The 19616-nt window shown below is 56.7% G+C and overlaps 2 protein-coding genes across 14 annotated transcripts in view; one reads left to right on the top strand and one right to left on the bottom strand.

The window, feature by feature from the left end:
• The window catches only part of EGFL7 (EGF like domain multiple 7), an 18556-nt gene extending 10773 nt beyond the window's left edge, over nucleotides 1-7783 (top strand). For 5 of the 13 annotated variants that reach the window (XM_054849180.1, XM_054849181.1, XM_054849182.1 and 2 more), the window contains 8 exons: nucleotides 1411-1533; nucleotides 1773-1885; nucleotides 2607-2702; nucleotides 2936-3094; nucleotides 4118-4330; nucleotides 5232-5296; nucleotides 5652-5814; nucleotides 7451-7783. In XM_054849180.1, coding sequence (XP_054705155.1) covers nucleotides 1411-1533; nucleotides 1773-1885; nucleotides 2607-2702; nucleotides 2936-3094; nucleotides 4118-4330; nucleotides 5232-5296; nucleotides 5652-5814; nucleotides 7451-7473 — 955 coding nt within the window. In that variant the 3' untranslated portion in view covers nucleotides 7474-7783. The remainder of the gene's footprint in view (nucleotides 1-1410; nucleotides 1534-1772; nucleotides 1886-2606; nucleotides 2703-2935; nucleotides 3095-4117; nucleotides 4331-5231; nucleotides 5297-5651; nucleotides 5815-7450) is intronic. The other 8 variants (XM_054849187.1, XM_054849185.1, XM_054849186.1 and 5 more) reach the window with 4 other exon arrangements.
• Nucleotides 7784-9025: 1242 nt separating this feature from the next.
• Nucleotides 9026-18901, bottom strand: AGPAT2 (1-acylglycerol-3-phosphate O-acyltransferase 2). The gene is made up of 6 exons (XM_054849194.1): nucleotides 18613-18901; nucleotides 14398-14531; nucleotides 13697-13872; nucleotides 13413-13508; nucleotides 11656-11728; nucleotides 9026-11196 (listed from the first exon to the last, which is right to left on the bottom strand). Exons 1-6 carry the CDS (start codon nucleotides 18798-18800, stop codon nucleotides 11045-11047), a joined length of 819 nt encoding a protein of 272 aa, XP_054705169.1. The 5' UTR covers nucleotides 18801-18901; the 3' UTR covers nucleotides 9026-11044.
• Nucleotides 18902-19616: the final 715 nt, after the last annotated feature.

The raw sequence follows: 19616 nt of genomic DNA on the forward strand, positions 1-19616 counted from the left end.
AAAGCTAAACAGGCCCTGAACTGTTTGTGAATTATTATTGGCTCTTTCAAGCACATCTTTGCACAAAAAACACGTGCGCAATCTTGCTATCATGCCAATCAACCTGTGTGTAGGAACGCAAAGGAGGATGCAGCCTCCCAGCTCTGAGAGGCTGCAGGGTCCAGGAGACACAGGCATGGGGAGCCCCGGCGGGTTGTTGCCTGCCGTGCCCTCTGCTCCCTGGGCTGCTGCGGTGGCTGCGGTCCGTGGTCCCGCAAGCCCGGCGTGAGATCTCCAGCGATTCCCCTTCCCTTTCCGGGAAATGGGTCCGACACGGCGCCCTGGATCCCAGCACAGCCTGGGCAGGCACAGCTCAGCTCCCACTGGGTCGGAGGAAGCCCAGAGCCCGGTGCCCCAGTTTCTTTCCCAGCCAAAAGGAGCTCAACGCCTGCCTCCCAGATACAGCTCATGTTTTCTACAAAGTTTGTTTTTATATTGAAATACTCTCCTCTAGCATTAAATCTTTTGCATTCTGGTCGTGACTAAAACCACAGGCTGAATTCCTCGTTCGCACGCACAGGCTGCAGCTATAGCTTTATTCTAAATTTTGCAAAGCAAACAATTGCCATTTAAAAATTGCATCTTCTATAGCATTAATCAGTGAGGCTGAGAGGAGTTTTCTGGAGTTAATGGAAGCCATCTGATGTCCATGCTAATTCCCAGGCTTTTTATTCTAGTTAGTAATTGTGCTGGGAGACTGAGACAAGTAGGTTAGTTTCTCAGTGGGGCTGACCTTCTTGGGCTGGAAAATGTTGAAAAAAAGAATTTTTAGCCAAGACCACTTTGGCTGTTAACTTTGGGAAAGTTTTTGACTGGATGACAGTTATCTTAGGATGACAATTTTCATCTGGCCTTTACTTTTTTTGTGGTGAGCCTGACCCTTCCTGGGAAATCATTAATTTTGTGGTGACCATAGAGGCATCCATTTCAGGAGTGCGAAAGTCTCAGAAAGGAAAAAAAAAAAAATCCACCCAGAAAGTGAGCGATGTTAAGGGAAGGGAGGCGATGAATGGAAGAAGTGTTTTCAGTAAATCTCCCCTAAATCTGGGCCCCGACTGCTCTCCCGGGACGGAGGGACTGTGCCAGGGTGAGTGTACGAGGAGGCGTCAGCGGTTTTTTGCATGGGAGCTGGGGAGGAAGAGCCCGGGGAGCCCGCAGTGCTCAAGCTTTGTGTCACTGCCCCAAAACAGCTTGAAGTAGCCTCCCAGGTCATTCGGGCAATTAGCCACTGCCGTTTAAATAGCCCTCTGTAGAGAAGGGCTGTCAGGCCACGTCCTGGGCTGGTGTAAATCAGGGGGAGCCCTTTTGCCCTGAAGGGAGAAGCAGCGGGTTGGTTTTTAGCCGGTGTCTGACCTGGTCCCCTCTCCGCAGCCGGAGAGTCTGTGCCGCGGTGCCGCAGAGCCGGACGGCCGCCTACACCGAGTCCCACGTCCAGCCCGTGTACCAGCCCTACCTCACCACCTGCCAGGGCCACCGCCTCTGCAGCACCTACAGGTGAGGGCAGCTGCCTGCACCACGGACCTGGGTCCTGAGAGGGAGACGGATCCGTCCCAGCGAGGCAGCGACTGGCGGGGGGGCTGCGGAAGTGCGGAGTCCTGCCTTGATCCGTGGGAAGGGGCTCCCAGCCCCCGGGCAGGGGGTGCCAGTGCAGGGGGTCTGACCCACTGGGAGTGGGACGGGGGGCTTGGGGCGGATTCTCAGTCACCCGGCTCAGCTCCATCTTCGCGTTGCAGGACCATCTACAGGGTTGCCTACCGGCAGGCGTACAGGCAGCTGCCCCAGCCTGTGGCCTCGTGCTGTCCTGGCTGGAGCAGAGCGAACAGCCACACGCTCAGCTGCAACAGAGGTAAGAAGCTGCCGTGCCACCCCGGTGCCAGCGCTCGTCCTTCCCCCCAGACCCCGTGGGCCGGGTAGCTCGGGTCCCTGGATGAGGCCCTGGCAGCCAGCTCTCCCATTTACCGGCACTCTGTTGGTCAGGCGGATTCTCCCTGTAGGAAAGGATTTAAATTTTCAGCGTCACAACCAAACGCGGTTCAATTTCTGATTAATTCCCAGCCTTTCTCTGCTGCCTCGCAGGCCTTTTTCCTTTGGGATTGCTTATTAACTTTATAGTTACCAGAGGATAAATAAAACAAGTAAGTCCTTTCCATATAAATCAGCAGTAATGGAAGAGCAATGCTTTCAGGAGGCAATTGTGATGTACAACACAAAACAAATGTGCATCAGCAGCTAGTCCGTCCCCAGATGAGCTCAGAGCGCAGCACCAGGGGCTTCCCGGGGCCCATTGGCCCTTTTCCCTCCCGGCTGTGTTGGCTGCAGGCGTCTCAGCCTTTCCAGGCTGCAAAACCAAGGTCCCGTTCATGCCACCCATCCTGTGCACCCCGGTGAGCTCAAACCCACCGCTCCGGGGCTGCGGCGGAGCATCCCGGCCCTGGGCTGGTGCTGGCGGGTGGGGGTGTGCACTGAGTGTGTGCACGGCGTGTGCGAACGCAGCCGTGGCGGTAGGGGAGGGAGCTCAGGACCCCCAGAGCTGCCCGGTGACGCTGCACTCGTGTTTGGTCCCACAGCTCTCTGCTGGGTGCCGTGCCAGAACGGCGGGAGCTGCACCTTCCCCGGCAGATGCGCCTGCCCGCCCGGCTGGACGGGGCGAGCCTGCCAGACAGGTACCGCCACGCCGCTCCCCTCCGGGCTCCCTACGTCGGGCCTGCCCCGCCGCTGCCGGGAGAGCTTCTCCGGGAGCAGCAGGGCTGCCATGGGGCTCTGGAGGTCCTCTGCCCAACAGACCGACCCCTTGGCAGGGATGGGGACCAGCACTGTGCCTCCTCACCAAGAGGGGAACCAGTGTGTTACCCCTTCACACAGACACACACGTGCACATCTACATGTGTTGCTCCAGGGCAGCGATGGCTGATGGTCTGGCCAGGAAAAGACGGGAATCTCGGCTCGAAGCTCGGCTCGCAGGGGAGCTCTGACCTCCCTTTGGCTGTGTCGCTGCTCCAGCCCTCACGTGCAGCCCTGGCATCCACTTTTTCTCCCCGCTGTTGCTCCACGCTGGGTCAGCACAAGCAGAGGCTGTACTGTGCCGTGACTGTGCAGCCAGCTAAGGGCCTTCTGCAGAGCAGCCGTTACGCTTCTGGGGTCGGCCGCAGATTGTGTATTTGTAATGACCCATCTCCCAGGCTTTGTAAACTCTCGCTGTAAACTAAGATGCCCATTTACTGCAGATACTGAATCTGTAAACTGAAAATATCTGGGGGCAGAGAGGAAGCCGGGCGATCTCCAGGCACTGAGCTCCTCTCCAGCACGAGAGCAGCCCGATGCTCCTCACCAGAGCGCAGGGAGATGGGGCGGCGCAGAAGGCAGCAGCACTCTGCAGACCCCAGCACACCAGCATGGTGCAAACCCCTGCCATGGCGTTCCCTGGCTTTCCGCCCTCCCGTAAGGCAGAAGAGGAGCGTGTGGCATTGACCCACGCTGGGCCAGGCAGGGCTGAGCACATCGCTGACAGCTCCGGCTCCAGCACAGGGGGGAAAGGATTTTCCCACTGCCTAAAACAGATTCGCCCAGGCGTGGGAAGCGGTTCAGCTCATTTTGCTTTGTGGGAACAGCTTTAATAACTCCCCTGTGTGAGGAGAGGTTACTGGGTTTTGTACACACTTGAAAGGCCGATAGCTCCTTGCCACGGCTGGCTGGAACCAAAACCCCGGCCGTAAATCCAGGATGAGAGCTGAGCGCTGCCTGCGCCCGCCCAGCCAGAGCTGGGACGTTTCTGACCACAGCTTTTGTTCCTGGCTCTTTTGTGGGGGGAGCAGGCGGAGGGGAGGAGGCCGGATCCTCCTCGGGGTTAGCCCAGGTTTACTCCAGCCAGGCACAAGAGGAAGGGCTGTCCCAGGCGCTGGTGGGTCTCATGCTCACACCCTGCGGTGCTGAGAGCACCCAGAGCTGCGCGCAGCGCAAACGCCAGCTCCGTCTGAGGTCCCATCGCATCCCCACCCTGTGCGAGCCCACGCGGCTCTAGTGAGGGAAGCAGGACCCCTGCTAGCGGGGCTGAGCCGTCCGTGCCTCTCACCCTCGGTAGGCGCCTCCTCACCCCCCCGTCCTCACCGAGCCGTACCTGTGGTTTCAGACGTGGATGAGTGTGCCGGCCAGAGCCACGGGTGCGGTCAGCTCTGCATCAACACGGCTGGGAGCTACCGCTGCACCTGCCAGGACGGCTTCAGCCTCGCTGCCGACAACAAAGCGTGCCAGCCCCTGGCGCCAGCCCCCGGGCCAGAAACCTTCAGCCAAGCAGGTAACCTGTCCCCCGTTGCAGGACAGCCCCAGCTGCTCGGGGCCTTCGATGAAAGCTGCGATTAACACAGCATCACAGGGTGGCTGGAGCAGGACTGGCAAGAGACAGGAGAGGGGACGACAGCCAGAACCTCTCAGCCTTATCCCCAGTGACCCGGGAGTCCCTCTACCACCCAGCCAACCTCCCTGTGCACAAATCCAGCCACCTCTCCATCTGCAAGGGTGACAGAGCCCACCGGTGCTGCGTGGTGGCCGGGATGCAGCTGTTGTCTCCATCATCATCCTTCCCGCAGGGCAAGTCCGGAGCCATGAGGAGCGGTGGGCGCCGCTGGTGACGGCCCATTATTACTTTTGGTACGCGCTGTGACACTTCAAACTCGTACCGTGAGTAATAATGCGCTGTGGCCAGCACCGGCATCACACGGGAAGCACCTGGGAGAGCACGGCATTGTCTGCACGTGCCCCACAAACCACCTGTACCCCCTGTCCAGGGCCCTCAGCAGGGATGAGCCTTTGTGCCCACCGTGGGACAGGGCAGACCCGGGCGCTAACTAATCTGACGACAGGGGCACGAAAGGCCAGGCTTCGCCAGAGGTCTCATCCTTTAAGCATCACCCCAGTGCCTTAAAAATTCCCTGCTTTGTTGCAGGTACTCCAGCAGCAAGGAGAGGCTTGTGTGCGTTAGCAGGAGGACTAGATGCCAGTGCTTGCAGCAGGCGTTGGATCCAATTGATGCTCCAGGGGCTGGTCCCAGTGGGGCAGAACTGGGGGCTCACTAGGAAGGGAGTGGAAAGCAGCAGAGCATGGCCTGAGCCCTGCAGCAGTGTCTCTCCCCAGCACCTTCCACTTCACCTCAGGCAAGGCGCTTTTACTCACTGACCTTTTCTCGGTCACTTTTTCAGATCCCCCCAGTGAAATGAAGGAAGAAATGAAAGACCTGAAGAGCAGAGTGGAAGCGCTGGAGCAGGTGAGCTTTCAGCACACACCCCTGCCCTGCCCTCACTGCTCTGTTTGAGCTCGAGGCCGTGTTCAGCCAGCTCCCACCCGGGGCTGTTCGCAGCCAGGGTTTCCCTCCGCCCCAGCTCTATTTTTAACCTCATGCTGGCCTCACGCCGCAGCGATCCCAGCTGTGCTCCACGCTGCCAACAGCACCCACACAGCAGCTCTTCCAGCCTGGCAGCCTTCTGAATGCAACCAAAGCCCCGTGAGCCAGCCGGCGTGCCGCCCCAGTGGGGTGCACCCCAGCAGGCGACGTGCTACGTCCCACCGGGTGGTCCGCGTGGCTGGGGAGGACATGCTCACAGCTCCCCTTCTCCCTGCAGAAACTCCAGTTGGTGCTAGCCCCCTTCCACAACCTCATGCCATCTGCACCGGAGGATGTCGGCGCAGACCCCATCAGCCGGCTGTCCCACTCCCTCCAGCAACTGGACAGAATCGACTCCCTGAGTGAGCAGATCTCCTTCCTCGAGGAGCGGTTGGAGACATGTAAGTGCCTGGAAAAAGCAGGGTTTAAGTACTACACCCCACCCACACTGACCACGGTGAGCAGATGCGGGCCAGCGAGATCAGTAACACATATGCCACTATTAATCTATATCTCCCTCAAGCTCAGCAGCCTGTAATTAATTAAAGATGAACACAAACAGCCCATTAGCTTCATTTCAAAGCTGTTTCTATGGCTGCACCATCTGACTGCCCTTGTAGCAGCCAAAAATCCTAAGATCTGCACATGGAAACACGGCTCTGGGGCAGAAGCAGAGGGTCACGTCTTGCAGTCAGCACGTCACTGGCTGTGTTCCCTTCCTGTACCAAAGCCCAACTCTTCGGAAATTAACAGTCCAAGAAGTCAATCAGGAAAGTTTAGGGACCATGCAGAATTTGGCAGATTTACGAGCCTGGGAAGTTGTAGGCATTTCTTTTTGAAGTCTGCAGACCAGTCCTTTGCCAAGCAGTGGACCAGAGAAGGTCTCCTAAGTAGCAAACTGAACAAGAGACACTGGCGAGAGCCGTCACGTGTGATGTGGCTGATGGCGGGGGGGGGGTCCTGCCTTGTGTGCTCCTCATGGCACTGCAGAGCAGGGCAGCATCCCCTTGGGTCCCCAGGGCGTGTGCAGAGCTCTCTGGAGCACTGCAGCTTGACTCAGAGTAGAGCACAAACCATACGAACACCTTGTTTTGATAGGCAGCTCTTTACAGCTCGTTTTCCCATTCAATAATTCCAGTCAAACATGTCCAGAAACCAGGCATGGCTGGGCCAGCTCAGGAGCTGGTGTGCTTAAGGGAAAACTGTTTCAGGGCATATCCAGTCCCAGTTCACTGCTTGCAGTAATGGCTTAGATATAAAAGACTTCAAAGAACTTGTTTGAAGACTAAGTAGCTGCAAATAGACACTTTAAAAACATCTCAGAAAGGGGTAATCATCAGAACCACTGAGTGTTCCAGCAGACCAAGTTTCCTAGTATTGCCCTGTACATATTATTAGTGACAGCACCAAGGAATGCGAGCAGGATCACAAGGTAACATGGATTTATTCCAAGGGATGACTCCAAAGTCCTGAAATTAAATTCTGCCAAGCCTGTTCCTGCAAGCAAAACTTGTTTTTGTCCCTCTCATGGTCTTGAAAGTCCCTGGAGGACATTAGACTGTCCTTTTGTACTTCAGCAAGCACTGGGGCTTGCAGGGCATCCTACAGAGAGTTAAGTAGCCATCCACTTTCTGCACCTCGCAAAGCACTTCACAGCTGAATACTAAGATGCAACTGCACCCTCCAGTTACCTTCCCAGTGGGGGTGTGTGTAAGGACTAAAAATAGTTTTCTCTTCCTTAACCCACCAGTGAAGGCACGAGGTCAGATCTCTTTAAGCCGTAACTGTTTTAGCCCCTCTAAGTCTGAATTACCCCCAATTCAGCACAGGCTGTCCATGCTTGGCTGTGACAGCCAGTGAGCAGCATGACAGCCTGGGGGTGTTTGGCAAAGGGAAAGCAGCAAGAGTGGATGACATTCGTTGAGGTTGAGGTCAACCTCATCCTTCTTGGGGAAGGGACAAACCAAACCCAGGCTAATGACATTGCTGGATTTTTTTCTTTCTCCCCCCCCCCCCCCCCCCCTCTCATCTTCCCAGGTTCCTGCAAGAATGAACTCTAGCCAAGCGCCTGAGGAATTGGAGCAAGCCGAGGGCATCCACAGCTCTTATCTCCCTCTCCAGCCCCAGGCTGGGGATGAAGCCACATCACCTACAGGAAGGCAGAGGGCAGCAGGAGAAGGCTTGTTCCCCACCAGCATCTCCATCATTCAGTCTTCTAACTCACCTTATCAAAGGTCACGCAGTTACTTCCAAACTGGACGCTGAGCCCTCAGCATCTTGCCCCCCTCCTGCTGGAGGGGCAGAAAATAAATGCCTTACCTCGTGCCATTAGTGCCTGTCTGGCTGTGCCAGAGACTGGCTGTACGTGAAGCCGTGTGGTGCTTTGGCTTTTTCACATTAGGCTGGAACATCATCTCCCAGGGGCAGGGGGCACAGGGGTGGTTGTGCTGCCTGCCCAGTGTGGCACAGACCTGGCCCACGCAGGACAGCTGTCCCCCCCACACTTCCCCCCCTCCAAAGAAGGTGGGGGGGATGTCGTGTGTTGGGAGGACTATGGCCAAAAAGGACTTGTGGCAGAAGGGGCAGCCCAAAGCCAGGCATCGCTGCAGGGGATGGGTGTGACTGGTCCCTGCAGAGGTCCTGTGCTGGCTGGGTACAGGCAGCAGGTGCCCATCCCTGCAGCTCCTGTTCTGCCCTCTGGGATCAGCCTTGCTCCACGAGCTCTGGAGGTTGGCCAGTGTCTCACCGCCTTGGAGCGTGGCAGCTGCAGCAGTGGCCCTGAAACGACCTGCTCATGCTTGCAGTCCTCTGCGCCATCCCTGGGCCCTACAGAGCAGTAACAAGGATGAAGCTTTTACATGGGCCTGAAGGTGCAGAGCCTGTTTTTACTTGCTTTAATAGAAAAACTTTCCCTGCAACATTCCCATCATTAGCACAGAGCAGACAGGGACAAACCTGTACCACTCTGTACTGCCAAGAGGGTGAGGCCAAGGAGGAGGGAGGGATAGTCCTCTGCAAGCCTGGATTGGGCACCGAAGCCTGGCACACCCACGGGTTTATGCTGGCACGAGCTTGGGCTGTTGGTGTAGCCAGTGTCTCCTGGATCTGACAGCCACTGCATACATCTACCTCCCCCCAGCCCTGTTTGCTCAAGGCCAAGGACACCGGTAGAAAATGTGACCGAGCTGGTACGACACTTTCCTACTTGCCTAGAGCAGAGCTGCAGGAAGAGCCACATGGGCAACAGGGTGCTGCAGGGGTTGTACCAAAATAAAACTTCCTGCTGCGCACTGGGGCTGTGGGACCATTACTGGCTGGGAAGGCGTTTGCTCCAGGGCCCGGCTCCCATCCACACAGGCAGCACCTTCCTCTTCCCCTGCGACAGGTCCCTGCAGGCATTTGTCCTCCTAGTTCAGGCCAGGCTGTGACTCAGTGTGATGCTGGGGTGCAGAAACACAGCCTTTCTGCCTGTGGGACAAAGGGTGGGGACAAGGACCTGCCATTCCCCCTTGATCACCAAACCCACCCCCTGCAAAAGCTGAAGGGTCAGCACCCTTCTTCCTCCCACAGCAGCCCTCCTCCCCCAGCTCCCACACAAGACCAGGAGTCACCTTTATTTAAATAACCAAAGGTGTACTTTTTTTTTTTAAAGCACATAACATTATTCTCAACCCAATTAAAAGCGAACAGCAGACAACTGCACACAGAGGCACCGCTCCCTCCTCCCTGCTGGGTTTAACCTCCATGACAGCCCTTTATCTGCCGCTCTTACAAAGTGCTGATTTTGTTCCCATCCTCCCACCTGACCCGTCCCACAGCGGGTCTGACCCCTGAGTCTGTACTGTAAGGCCCCTCTGATAAAGCCCCCAGCCCCTGCCAGCACCAGCTCAGCCCAAGGGCTCCCTCTCTTGGGGTCCGCTGGCTCTAGGGGAACTCCCTGCCTGTCCCAGTTGAGGCTTTAACCCCAGAATGCCATATGACCACAATTCCACCAACACAGCCCCAGACAGGCTGTGAAAACCAGCTGCATTGGTTACCCAAGTAGCCCCAGGCAGCTTCTGTCAAGGTTATACACCCTGCGCCATGGAGAGCTAACTCTAGTTCAGCAAGGTTTTAGAGGTGGAGGTTACACCCTGGAACCATGGACCTGACCCAGCCTTGCTCTTTGCAGAGGGCACCAACAGTTCTGCAGGTCCCAGCAAGGAATCCAGGAGCCCTGCTGGTCTGTCACCCCAAAGCACAGGGGAAACCCCTCTATCCAAATGTTGGAAGGAGCCAATTTCCCCCAAGGGAGAGCTGAAGCCTTCCGAGCCCCTTTACAGTTGCAGCTCACCCGTCCCACAGCTCTGCAGGAGTTTTAAACCCCTTGCAGAGCAGCAGCTCCACCAAGATCTGCACAGAGACATGCGGGACAGGCACCATCTTTCGGCCACTGCTGACCATGACAAGTAGCAAAACAAGCAGGACAGAGCCCTTTGCATCTGCAACAAGTACCGTGAGCACCACGATGTCTGCTGCAACAAGGTCAAACCACCACCATGGCAGGGAGTTGGCAACAGTTTACCAACACCAAGGAAGCTCTGAGCCAACCCAGGTGCGTGTCACACACGGTATCCAGGGGTATGCCACAAGTCACACATGAGGACAGGTTTGCCCAGGACTCTGACAGGTCTGTGCAGTTTTAAAAATCAACCTGATGGCTCTGAATGGTAGAAACAAGCATGGGGTTTTGTTGAGAAGTCTAAACTGGCAAGGCTGGACAGCATTCAGCTAAACTCTGCACAAACCATATGTACTGGCTGGGCAGACTGCAGCTTCCCTCTCCACTGCTGCACCCCTCCATGAGCAAGGGCACTTGTTCAGACAAGGCCATCAAGCCCGAAGAGACACTGTAAGGCTGACTGGCCCCACACATTCCCCTTTGCAGTTCAGCTGAGGTTATTTGCCCTAGGTGCCTCCTTCAAAAGGGAAGGACTTGGCTCAGGAGTACCTGGGCAATGCAGAGTCCCAGCACAAGATGCTGCTGTGACACAAGGGCATCTCTCAAGGAGATGGGCCCTGCCCCAGAGACCACCCATGAGCCCCACCATGCCAGACAGCAGCACTCCAGGCTGTCCAGGGAGGACACTGCACTCCCAGTGCTGCTGAACCACCAGAGTCTGGATTTTCACCCAATTCTCAGCCCTGCTCGAGCCGCATCGAGGTTGTGCGGATACAAACTGCTGCCTGGCGGTTTCCATCTGGGACAGCACAGGGCCAGGCCAGCACTAGGCAAGCCTGCAGGGACACTCACATGAGGCAGAGCCCAGCCTCCAGCCAGATTTTTGTTGTTACCCCACGCCAGCTGCGTGAGCTGGGGGAACTCACCTCTCCGGTCATTGAGCCCTTTGGTAGCACAAGTTTGATGCCTGAGAAATTCAGAAAAAGGAGATGTTTCATTGTGAGATAGTGAACCCATAAGAGAAATCCACTCAATGGGGAACCTCAGTGCTGGCTCGACACCCCACATGTGCCAGTCCGTGGTGTTCCCAGAGTTAGAAGTCACTGCAGAGGAAGAGAAGTTCCTTCAGTATTTGGCAACAGACAGGTCCCTTCAGCCACCACCACACAGTGATGCCACTGGAGAAGCATCTAGGATGAGTCTTTTGCCTCGCTTGGACGGCCTGACAGCCTGAAGAGGGTCTCCCTCATGGTGCGGAAGCATCTGTCCGTGAGGTCAGTGACATCGTCTGATGTCAGGCCTTTGGTGTGTATTGGAGGTAGAACCTCAACCTTGATTTTGCCTGGGAACAAGAAAAAAGCTTATGAGAAACCCACACACCACAAGAGCACCATTCCCTGCCCTCCCAGAACCCCTGCTCCCCCCCACTCTATGACCAGCTTCCTTGGTTTGCTTGCAGAAGGGTCCCTGCTTTGAAAGGTCAGGAAGCAGAGGATGCTTGCTTCTTCCCCCAAGCCCTCACCAAATGATTTGGGCTGTGCCAGTTCGGAGGAAGAGAGGTGGCGTCCAATTTTTAATGGAAACATCCCTCACTGTATTTAATTACATTCTTTCCTGCATTAACCCAGCCCAGGCTCTGGTGCCAAGTGCTTTGAACTGACTCCATGCATCTCCCAGAGGGACGACTCCTGTTCACCCCAGCTCTGCTTCCCTCCCACACCCTTGTGAACCAAATCCCCACATGGGTATGGCATCAACCCTATCTCCAAGTGACTGTAGAGACCCTCAGGCTCTTTGGTACCTGATGTAAATAGATTCTTCTTTGGGTTATAGAAGGTGGTGAAGGAGGAATACACCACAGGGATCACTGGGACCTTGGGGAAGAAGAGGAAAAAGAGGGGTTACTTACACTGCAGCAGCTCAGGGCAGGCCAGAGATAAGCAGCAAATCCCACACAGCAGAGCTGGCCTGGCCCTCAGACACACAGGGCACACACAGCCCCACAAGCAAGACCCACCTCCAAAGGCTGGGACAGTCAGGGGTCAAATGGGATCAAAACCACTCCCCAGCAACTCCAGGCACAGGGACATTCGAGGCACTAGGGCCAAGTTACACTTAAGCCTCAGGTCAGCACTGGCTCTCAGGGTTCCTTGTCCCAAGCCAGGCTTCAAAATCCAGGTATTTTCTGACCTGCAAACATTGGAGGATGTCTGTTTTGACAGGCCTTGCCGTGCTGTACAAGCACACATTTGTGGCAGGCCAGCTGGTGTGCCTTCACCAGTTGCAATCAAGTGCTCCCAGGGAAGCTTCAGACAGGCAGAGACACAGCCATTATTTCAGTGCTGATAACACAAGTGCAATCTACAGTCAGGAACTCAGGGGGAGTGTTAGCAGAGGTGGGTACCACTTCCACTGTCATCCTTTCCTTCCAGCAGCTGCCAGCCCCTGCCTTGGTTGCATCACCCTGGCAGGAATGGGGATGGTACAACATAGGCTACACCCTGGGCTTGGCCAATCAAACCCAGCAAGAGATCTGACACCTACTCCCTTCTCCAGGATCCCTGCTATAACACCTCTTTTAGGGAAAGCAGTTTCCCCTCAGGCCTTGAGTCATCCTAGTCCTGAGATGTGAGGCAGAGCACGCATAGGAAGGCAAGGCACCCATCTCCTCCCAGCCGCCTCTCCGGCGCCTAGTCCCCAGCACCTGGGAGCCGAGCAGGGTGGCCCAGCTTCCAGCAACTGCCCGGGCCCAGGCGGCACAGCCAGGTCTTCAGCATCCCTGGCACACTGCCCCAGAGCTCTGCCCAGGCAAGCACCACTGCTCCTTCAGGAGTGCCGACAGCTCTAGCTGTCCGAAGTCAAGCAGCTGGTTGTCTGCTCCCCAACTAACTGCTCATGGATCTTGCCATTTCAGAGGGAGAAGGCATTTAAGACATACCAAGAAGGGCCATATGGCTGGCTGGGAGGGAGCAGCTATTTCCACACAGAGCAAGCCCAGATGTTCTGGAACACTAGCATTAACAATCCTGAAGCAACACTACACTATTGCAACCTGGGGGATCGAGGAATGCGGCGGCAGCTTTGGGATTCCCCAGAAAGGCTCACGAAGTGCAGCACCCACTGGGCTTCCTGTCAGAAGCAAGCTCTGTGCTGCAGCTGTGCTCCCAGGAGCAGGGCACAGATGCTGCACTGCCACACTGCCAGGCAGCTGCCTGCAAAGCCTAGAGCTAGGGCAATCAAGTGTGCCTGCCCCCCATGCTCTGCCTGCCAGATGGGACACTAGGAATGCAGTGCTGGGGCAGGCAGGAGAAAGGACAAGGCAGCTTCTCCACCGTCTGCAGCCACCTGTCCACAAGAATCAAGTCAGGGGATGGAAGAGGCTCTCGGCTCCTGCTGGGCAGCACTTCTGACACCTAATAGTAGTTTGGCTGAGGAGCTCCGCTGTGACCTGAGAACACAGCTCACTTGAGAGCAAGTCAACCATACCACTGCATGACAAGTCCACAATGCCACCGCAAAAGCATTCAGGGTCTCCATGCAGAAACAAAGTGCTGTTACCTGTGCCTGGACAGCAAGGTGAAATGCTCCTTTCTTGAATGGCAGCAAATCCCCGGTGCAGTTCCTTGTGCCCTCTGGGTACACCCACACCTTCACCTGCACATGGTGAGATAAGGCTCTGCTCCAGCAATCCGCTTGCCACTAGCCAAGCCACCAGCCAGCCTTGCCAAGAGCTGCAGGTGGCTGTAACTCCAGGTGAGCCAGCACCAGGAGAGCCACATCCCTCCATACCACCCCAGGATACCCAGACACATGCCACCTCGCCAAGTGCCAGTCACACTCACATTGTCAGTTGTCATAGTCTTGGCCACCTCCGCCATCACCATCTTGGCACTGGTAGTGCTCTTCCTGTTGATGAAGATGACGCCGCCAAGGTAGATGATGAGCCCCACAGTGCCAGCATACATCAGCTCTTTCTTGCCCACCTGGACACAGTCGTCGGGCAGGACCTCCATCAGCCCTAATGTGATGGCAGAGGGTGAGAGCCAGCAGCCACCCCCCTGCCTGCACTCAGATGGGACAAGAGACATGACCTGAGGTGGGGAGGGGAGTAGCAGGGACAGGCCAGTGCCTCATTTCTCTGCTGGCTTCTGCTGCCATCAGCAGAGCAAAGAGACTTGGCACACAGCAGAATTACAGGGGCAGGGTGGCTGCAAGTCATAGCAAGACCCCTCAGAGGCACTCCTTGGCCCCCAGGTGCCCAGCAGGACCACCTGGCACACTGCCACACAGGCTAGGCCAGGCAGGCTATCAGCAAGGCAGGGATGTACAAAGGAGTGAGAAGCACCTGAAGCTGAGCAGTACCTGGGGTGCTGCACAGGGGTGTGATTGCTCAGAGTGAGGGGAGACCCTTCCTGTAGCCAGCACTGCTAGAGACAGCTGGATCAGTTGGCTCAGTAGCCCAGATCGGCCAGGACAGGGAGCTGCTTGGCCAGGAGACTTGAGCAGGATTCATCTGATGATAAGCAAGAGAACTACTCCTCACCCATCATGTCGAGGATGCTCTGGTGGTTGGACACAATGATAGCAGGACCCTCCACCTCGAAGTTCTCCAGTCCCTTCACCTCAAACCTTAGGCCAAAGAAATACTTGAAGGTCTTGACCACAGTTTTGATGATTCTGCAGAACAGAAAAGCAGTCAGCAGCAGGGCAGGGAGGTGACAGGGTCTGCTATACCCAGGGTGAGTGGAAGGAGACAAGAAGAGCTCTGTGACAGAGAACCTCCAGTCTCATTTGCCCTGTAGTCCACCCAGGTGTCTGTCCTGCATGGTCCCATGTGCTCAAGGTGCTTCAGTTGCATGCTAAGCCCTGTCCACTCCCAGTGCGGGAATTTTACTGGAAGCCTGGGGGAAGCTGATTGTAACTGAGGCCAGAACAGCCATGCTCGATGGGCCATGCTACGTTCAGGCTGACAGCATCAGCTCACAACCAGGCTCACTACAAGCTCTTTGGAAGAGCTGAGTCCGGCCCAGTGCAGCTGCAAGAGCCCTGCAAACAGAGGGCAAACTGGAAGCCCCCCAAAGTCCAGGAAGGAGAGACGCTGGTTTCAACGCTGGATCACAGACCACTCCTCCAGCTGCCAGTCCTATCCACTTAGTGCTATTTGTTTCCCCCTGTGCCACAACTGTAGTCTGCTCCAACACTACCAACGTCTTCCTCCTGCAATCAGCAGAGCCCCACAAGCTATTCAAACAGTTCTGCTAGGAGCTGCCACTCCTCAGCACCCATCACCTAAGGCAGGCTCTGCCAATACTGCTCCTTGAAGTGCTGGAAGATGCACCTAAATGATACAAACAAACACGGGGTGTTGTTACCCCAGGGAAGTCAAAGAAAGGAGGAGAATGAAGGTGAGAAACACTTCCCTGCACAATGCAAGGATGCAGCAGCAAACGGGATGCTCCCCACGCAGCTTCGCAGAGGCTAGGTGCCCCTGGCAAACCCACTTTCAAGCAAATAGCTTTTGCCTGTCAGTTCACTTTCCCAGTGGATCTACAGGTCTGTCCACAAAGCTCCCAGCTTTCTTCCCCTGCACCTGAGGGCTGGGGGCCCAGCTGGCAGGAGACACCAGCAGCTCCACTCAGCCCTGCCAATGCATCAAGCAGGCTGCCATACCCTTGCTGAGCACACCCAGCTCAGCCTCGCCAGTCAAAACCCTGCCAGCCCATGGGAGCAGGGCCCATCTGTGCCACCCCCAGACAGGTGGGAGCTGGGGACCCTCCAACTGGGCCAAAGGACGCAGCCAGAAGCTGGCAGCATGCAGGGGCTATTTTGGGCAGGGGAGCAGCCATTTGCCAGAGCAGGAGGCAGAGGAGCTTGCACATGACCAAAGACCCCAGGAGCAGCCACCAGCTCTGCTCTCCCCAGAGCAGACTCAGGAGCTGACCTGCCCTCCAGAAAGCACCTGCACACCCTACCTCAGGGCCTACCTTCTGCCTGGCAGACAGGGGACAGAGCTCTCCTCCCTGCAGGAGGAGACCAAGGGACAGTGTCAGCTTGTACCCCATCATAGGGTCCAGCTGCAGGGCTGCACAGCACCATCAGCCTGAGAAGCATCCCTATCACCCAGAGTGGGAAGTGAGTACGCAGCTGGCGTCTCATCCTGGCTTGGCAGCATCTCCTAGCATCTGCTCTCCAAAAGTATCCCCACCCCTGCCACCAGCTCTTCAACCACACACCCTTCTCAGGGCAGCTTTCCCTGGCTTGCCCCTACCCACAGTGGGGTTTATTTCTCTGGGGGGTTCCCCATCACACAGACCGCTCAGGCACTGACTCGGACACTGGAGTTCAGGCCAGGCCAATGCTCGCAAGTGACACCGCTGAGTGACACCACTATCAATCCCCTGGCATTCAAACTCGCTGCAAAGGTTAGAGCCGCACCCAGGGAAAGGACACAGGGAGGTGCCCAGGCTGCAGAGCTCCCAAGCACCACGGGCTTGTGCCGAGGTTATGTGAGTGCAGTCTGGGTGAAGAAACAAGGGGGCAGGTGAGGAGTGGCAGGGTGACATGAATCGGTGAGGTCATGGGGGATGCCATGCCACTAGACTGACCTAAATCCCAGTTCTCCTCCCTTCTGACTGCCAACCAAAAAAGAGGTCGTTACTCTGGAAGTCACACTGCTCAGTAGCTGCTGGGAGAGGCTGGTTACACATTACTCAAGAGCAACCATCGAACTTCCTCCTACCAGTAAGGAGTCAGCATCTCCTTGCACAAGATGTGGCCTGAGCCACTGAAAGAGGCAAAGGGGCAGAGCTCAGAGAAAGCTAAGAAAAACCAGGTGATCGGTTGCCCTGCTGAGCTGGCCACATCATCCATGGGGTTAAGCAGATAGGTCCTACTGCCCTTCAACTCTGCAAGCAGCTTCTCTGCTGGTATGAATGATCCTGACTTGGTGCAGTCACAGCTGCAGAGAGCTGTAAATCTGATGCACTTATTGCCAGACACAAGGAGAAAGTAGAAAAATGAGAGGGAATGTGCTTTTTCAGTGCATCCGTAACAGTCAGAGTCTGAAATCCAGCAGCCCCAGCTTCACATGCTCTGCTCTGCAGCCTGTGACCAAGGCCTTTTTAGGATTCTCTGATTAATGAATTGCGCCTACCAGATTGGAAGCTCTTGCAAAAGGTTTCGCGGCTAGATAAACAGCTCTATCTCTATCAGACACAGAGGGCAACCTCTTCCAAGTCACACCAGCTTGGCACTGGAGCCAGGAGCACAGCAAGGACGGGGTGTTCCATGCTGGGCAGTAATGCTGTTATCACTGTCTGTCCACCAACACGTGCTCTGCTCCAACCTCCTTCCCTGAGCCGGAATAAGCAGACTGAGATGTTGTAGAAATAAGGAGTTCACTGGATCACCTCAGCCACAGACCTGCCAGGGGCTGGGAAACATGACCAGGATCATCAGCCACTGCCACCACATGGAAACGATGGGCTTAAGTTACAGGAAAAGAGCAGTTCTGGCCAAAATTCAGCTCTCAGTTTCAACATGAGTTGTCCAGTGCAAGGAGCTCTTGTTCCCAAAGAATTAAGTTTACAGGATATTTACAAAGTTTTAGGGTGGGGAAGAAAAAAGAGACTGTTTCCATAAACTAACATCATAAATTCTTCCAGCTGCAAAGCCAGTTGCACATCAGAAAGCTGCTCCTGAGCGAGCCAAGGCAACCAAAGCTGGAAACAGCGCTAGGCTAGATATCCCAAAGCAGATAGCTGTTTCCAGTGCCTGGGGCCACCGCACCACAGCTGATTGCAGACCGTTGGCCTGGGTGCGCAGGGCAGAGCCCGCAAGGCAGCACGTCGGTGCCCTGTGCCTGCTCCCTCTGCCTCAAGCCCTGCCTGCCAGAGCCACACCACAAACCAAAGTCCAGCTCCACCAGCTGAGATGCTGCCCAACCTTTGGTCCAAAAGGATGTATTAAGACAACAGGGCTCCCCTTTCCCCTGCACCCGTATAACTTAGCCTGGACACAGATGGTTAGAGTAGGTAAAAAGCTGCCTATGGGAGAGCAAAGCAAGGAGCCCAGGTTCTCCTCTGCTGCCAGCAGAAGTGCCAGCTCTGTCCTTAAAATGTGCCTTCACGTGTAGAAGAGCTGCTGGAGAAGAGCAGCTCCTCCACCACCGCCCCAGGCACCCTGTCAGAGGGTACACACAGCGAGGCCTGACAGCAACAAGCAAAGCCCAGGCAGCTGCTTGGCTGCCGTGCTCCTCGTGCCAGGCCAAGGGCAGCATTGAACACCATCTGCCAGCAGGCAGCCCCCCCCAGCACAGCCCCCACTTCTAGAGGGGGAAAACCCCCAAACAAACACTGCTGTCACACAGCTTTCCCCAAACCCCACACAGCCCCAGGAACATGGCCACTTCCCACCATCCTCACACCTTCCAGGGCCCCTCAAGGGGCCTCAGCCCCAGACAGGGCTCTCCAAAGGTGAGGGCACTGCTGTGGGCCAGAGCTGCCCCTCACTGCAGCCCCCAGCACCCTCCATGAGCCAAGAGGCAACCCCACTGTCACCAGGACAGCCACCCAGGGTTTGCCATCACAGACCCGAGGTAAAGGAGGCCACCATCACCCCCCCCAGGGCCCCCACGCAGAGGCTGGGCCTGAAAGCGATCTCCCCAGTTTGTGTTTCACCGCCCACACCTCGGCCCTGCCATCACACCCGTCCCCCCGTGCCCGCGGGGCTGGCTCACCCCAGGCACCCCCCCACTCACCTCATGTTCTTGACGGTGCGGCCGCCGTTGACGAGGAGGCAGACGGGCGCCGTCAGCGCGGAGAAGACGATACACAGCACGTAGTAGAAGCCGATACGCAGCACGAAGTTGACGGCGGGGCTGAGCTCCATCAGGACGTGGAGGAGCAGCAGCACCGCCGCGCCCCACAACAACCACCCCAGCTCCATGCCGCCGCCTTGCCCGCGCAGCCCGGCCGAGACACCGCCACCACTACCGCCTCCACCGCCGCGCCGAGCAGCGTGTGCTGCCCCCGCCTTATGTGGGCGGTGCGGACGGCTCGGCTCGGCCCGGCCCGCCCCGCCCCGCCGCTCCCCTCAGCCGGGGCGGGACGGTCTCGTCGTGGGGACGCTGAGGGCTTGGGGTCCGCTGAGGTTGCTGTGTGGGTCTGGGTCCCGTCATGGCGTGGTGAGGAGGGCTTTTGGTGCCCTCGTGGTGCCGCCTGGGGGCTTTGGGTCCCTCATAGTTCCGTATGGGGTCTTTGGGGGTCCCTCACGGTGGCTTTGGGTCCCTCATAGTTCCGTATGGGGTCTTTGGGGGTCCCTCACGGTGGCTTTGGGTCCCTCATAGTTCCGTATGAGGTCTTTGGGGGTCCCTTATAATGCCATATGGGGTCCCTCGTGGCGGCTTTGGGGGTCCCTTATGGTGCCATGTGGGGTCTCTGGGCCCCTCCTGGCATGGTGTGGGGGTTTGGAGTGCTGTCATGGTGCCATGTGGGGTCTCTGGGTCCCTCCTGGCATGGTGTGGGGGTTTCACAACTGACCGAGGTCAGCACGGGCCAGTTGCGAATTTTGGTGACAGGTTCCCGCTTGCTCCCTGCCCTTTGTGTCGCCCATGGTCTCCCCTGGTGCTTCGTGCTGGTTTTTGACCAGCACAAACGTGCTGAGCGGGATGGAGCTTTCCTCGCTGGTGCTGGGGTTAGGTCAGGATCAGGCCCAACGGCTTTGTGGGTTCAGAGCTGGCAAGGGAGATGAAAGCGTGTCTGC

This window comes from Grus americana, chromosome 20, assembly GCF_028858705.1.
Source record: "Grus americana isolate bGruAme1 chromosome 20, bGruAme1.mat, whole genome shotgun sequence".
Lineage (NCBI taxonomy): Eukaryota > Metazoa > Chordata > Aves > Gruiformes > Gruidae > Grus > Grus americana.

Bases quoted from the DNA above. Each gene is read 5' to 3' on its own strand.
- AGPAT2 (XM_054849194.1), bottom strand. From the start codon at position 18,800: ATGGAGCTGGGGTGGTTGTTGTGGGGCGCGGCGGTGCTGCTGCTCCTC. The intron at 11,729-13,412 runs GTAACAGCACTT...TTCTTCCCCAAG, and splicing joins ACCTTGCTGTCCAGGCACAG to GTCCCAGTGATCCCTGTGGT. The intron at 11,197-11,655 runs GTACCAAAGAGC...TCTTGTTCCCAG, and splicing joins GAAGAATCTATTTACATCAG to GCAAAATCAAGGTTGAGGTT.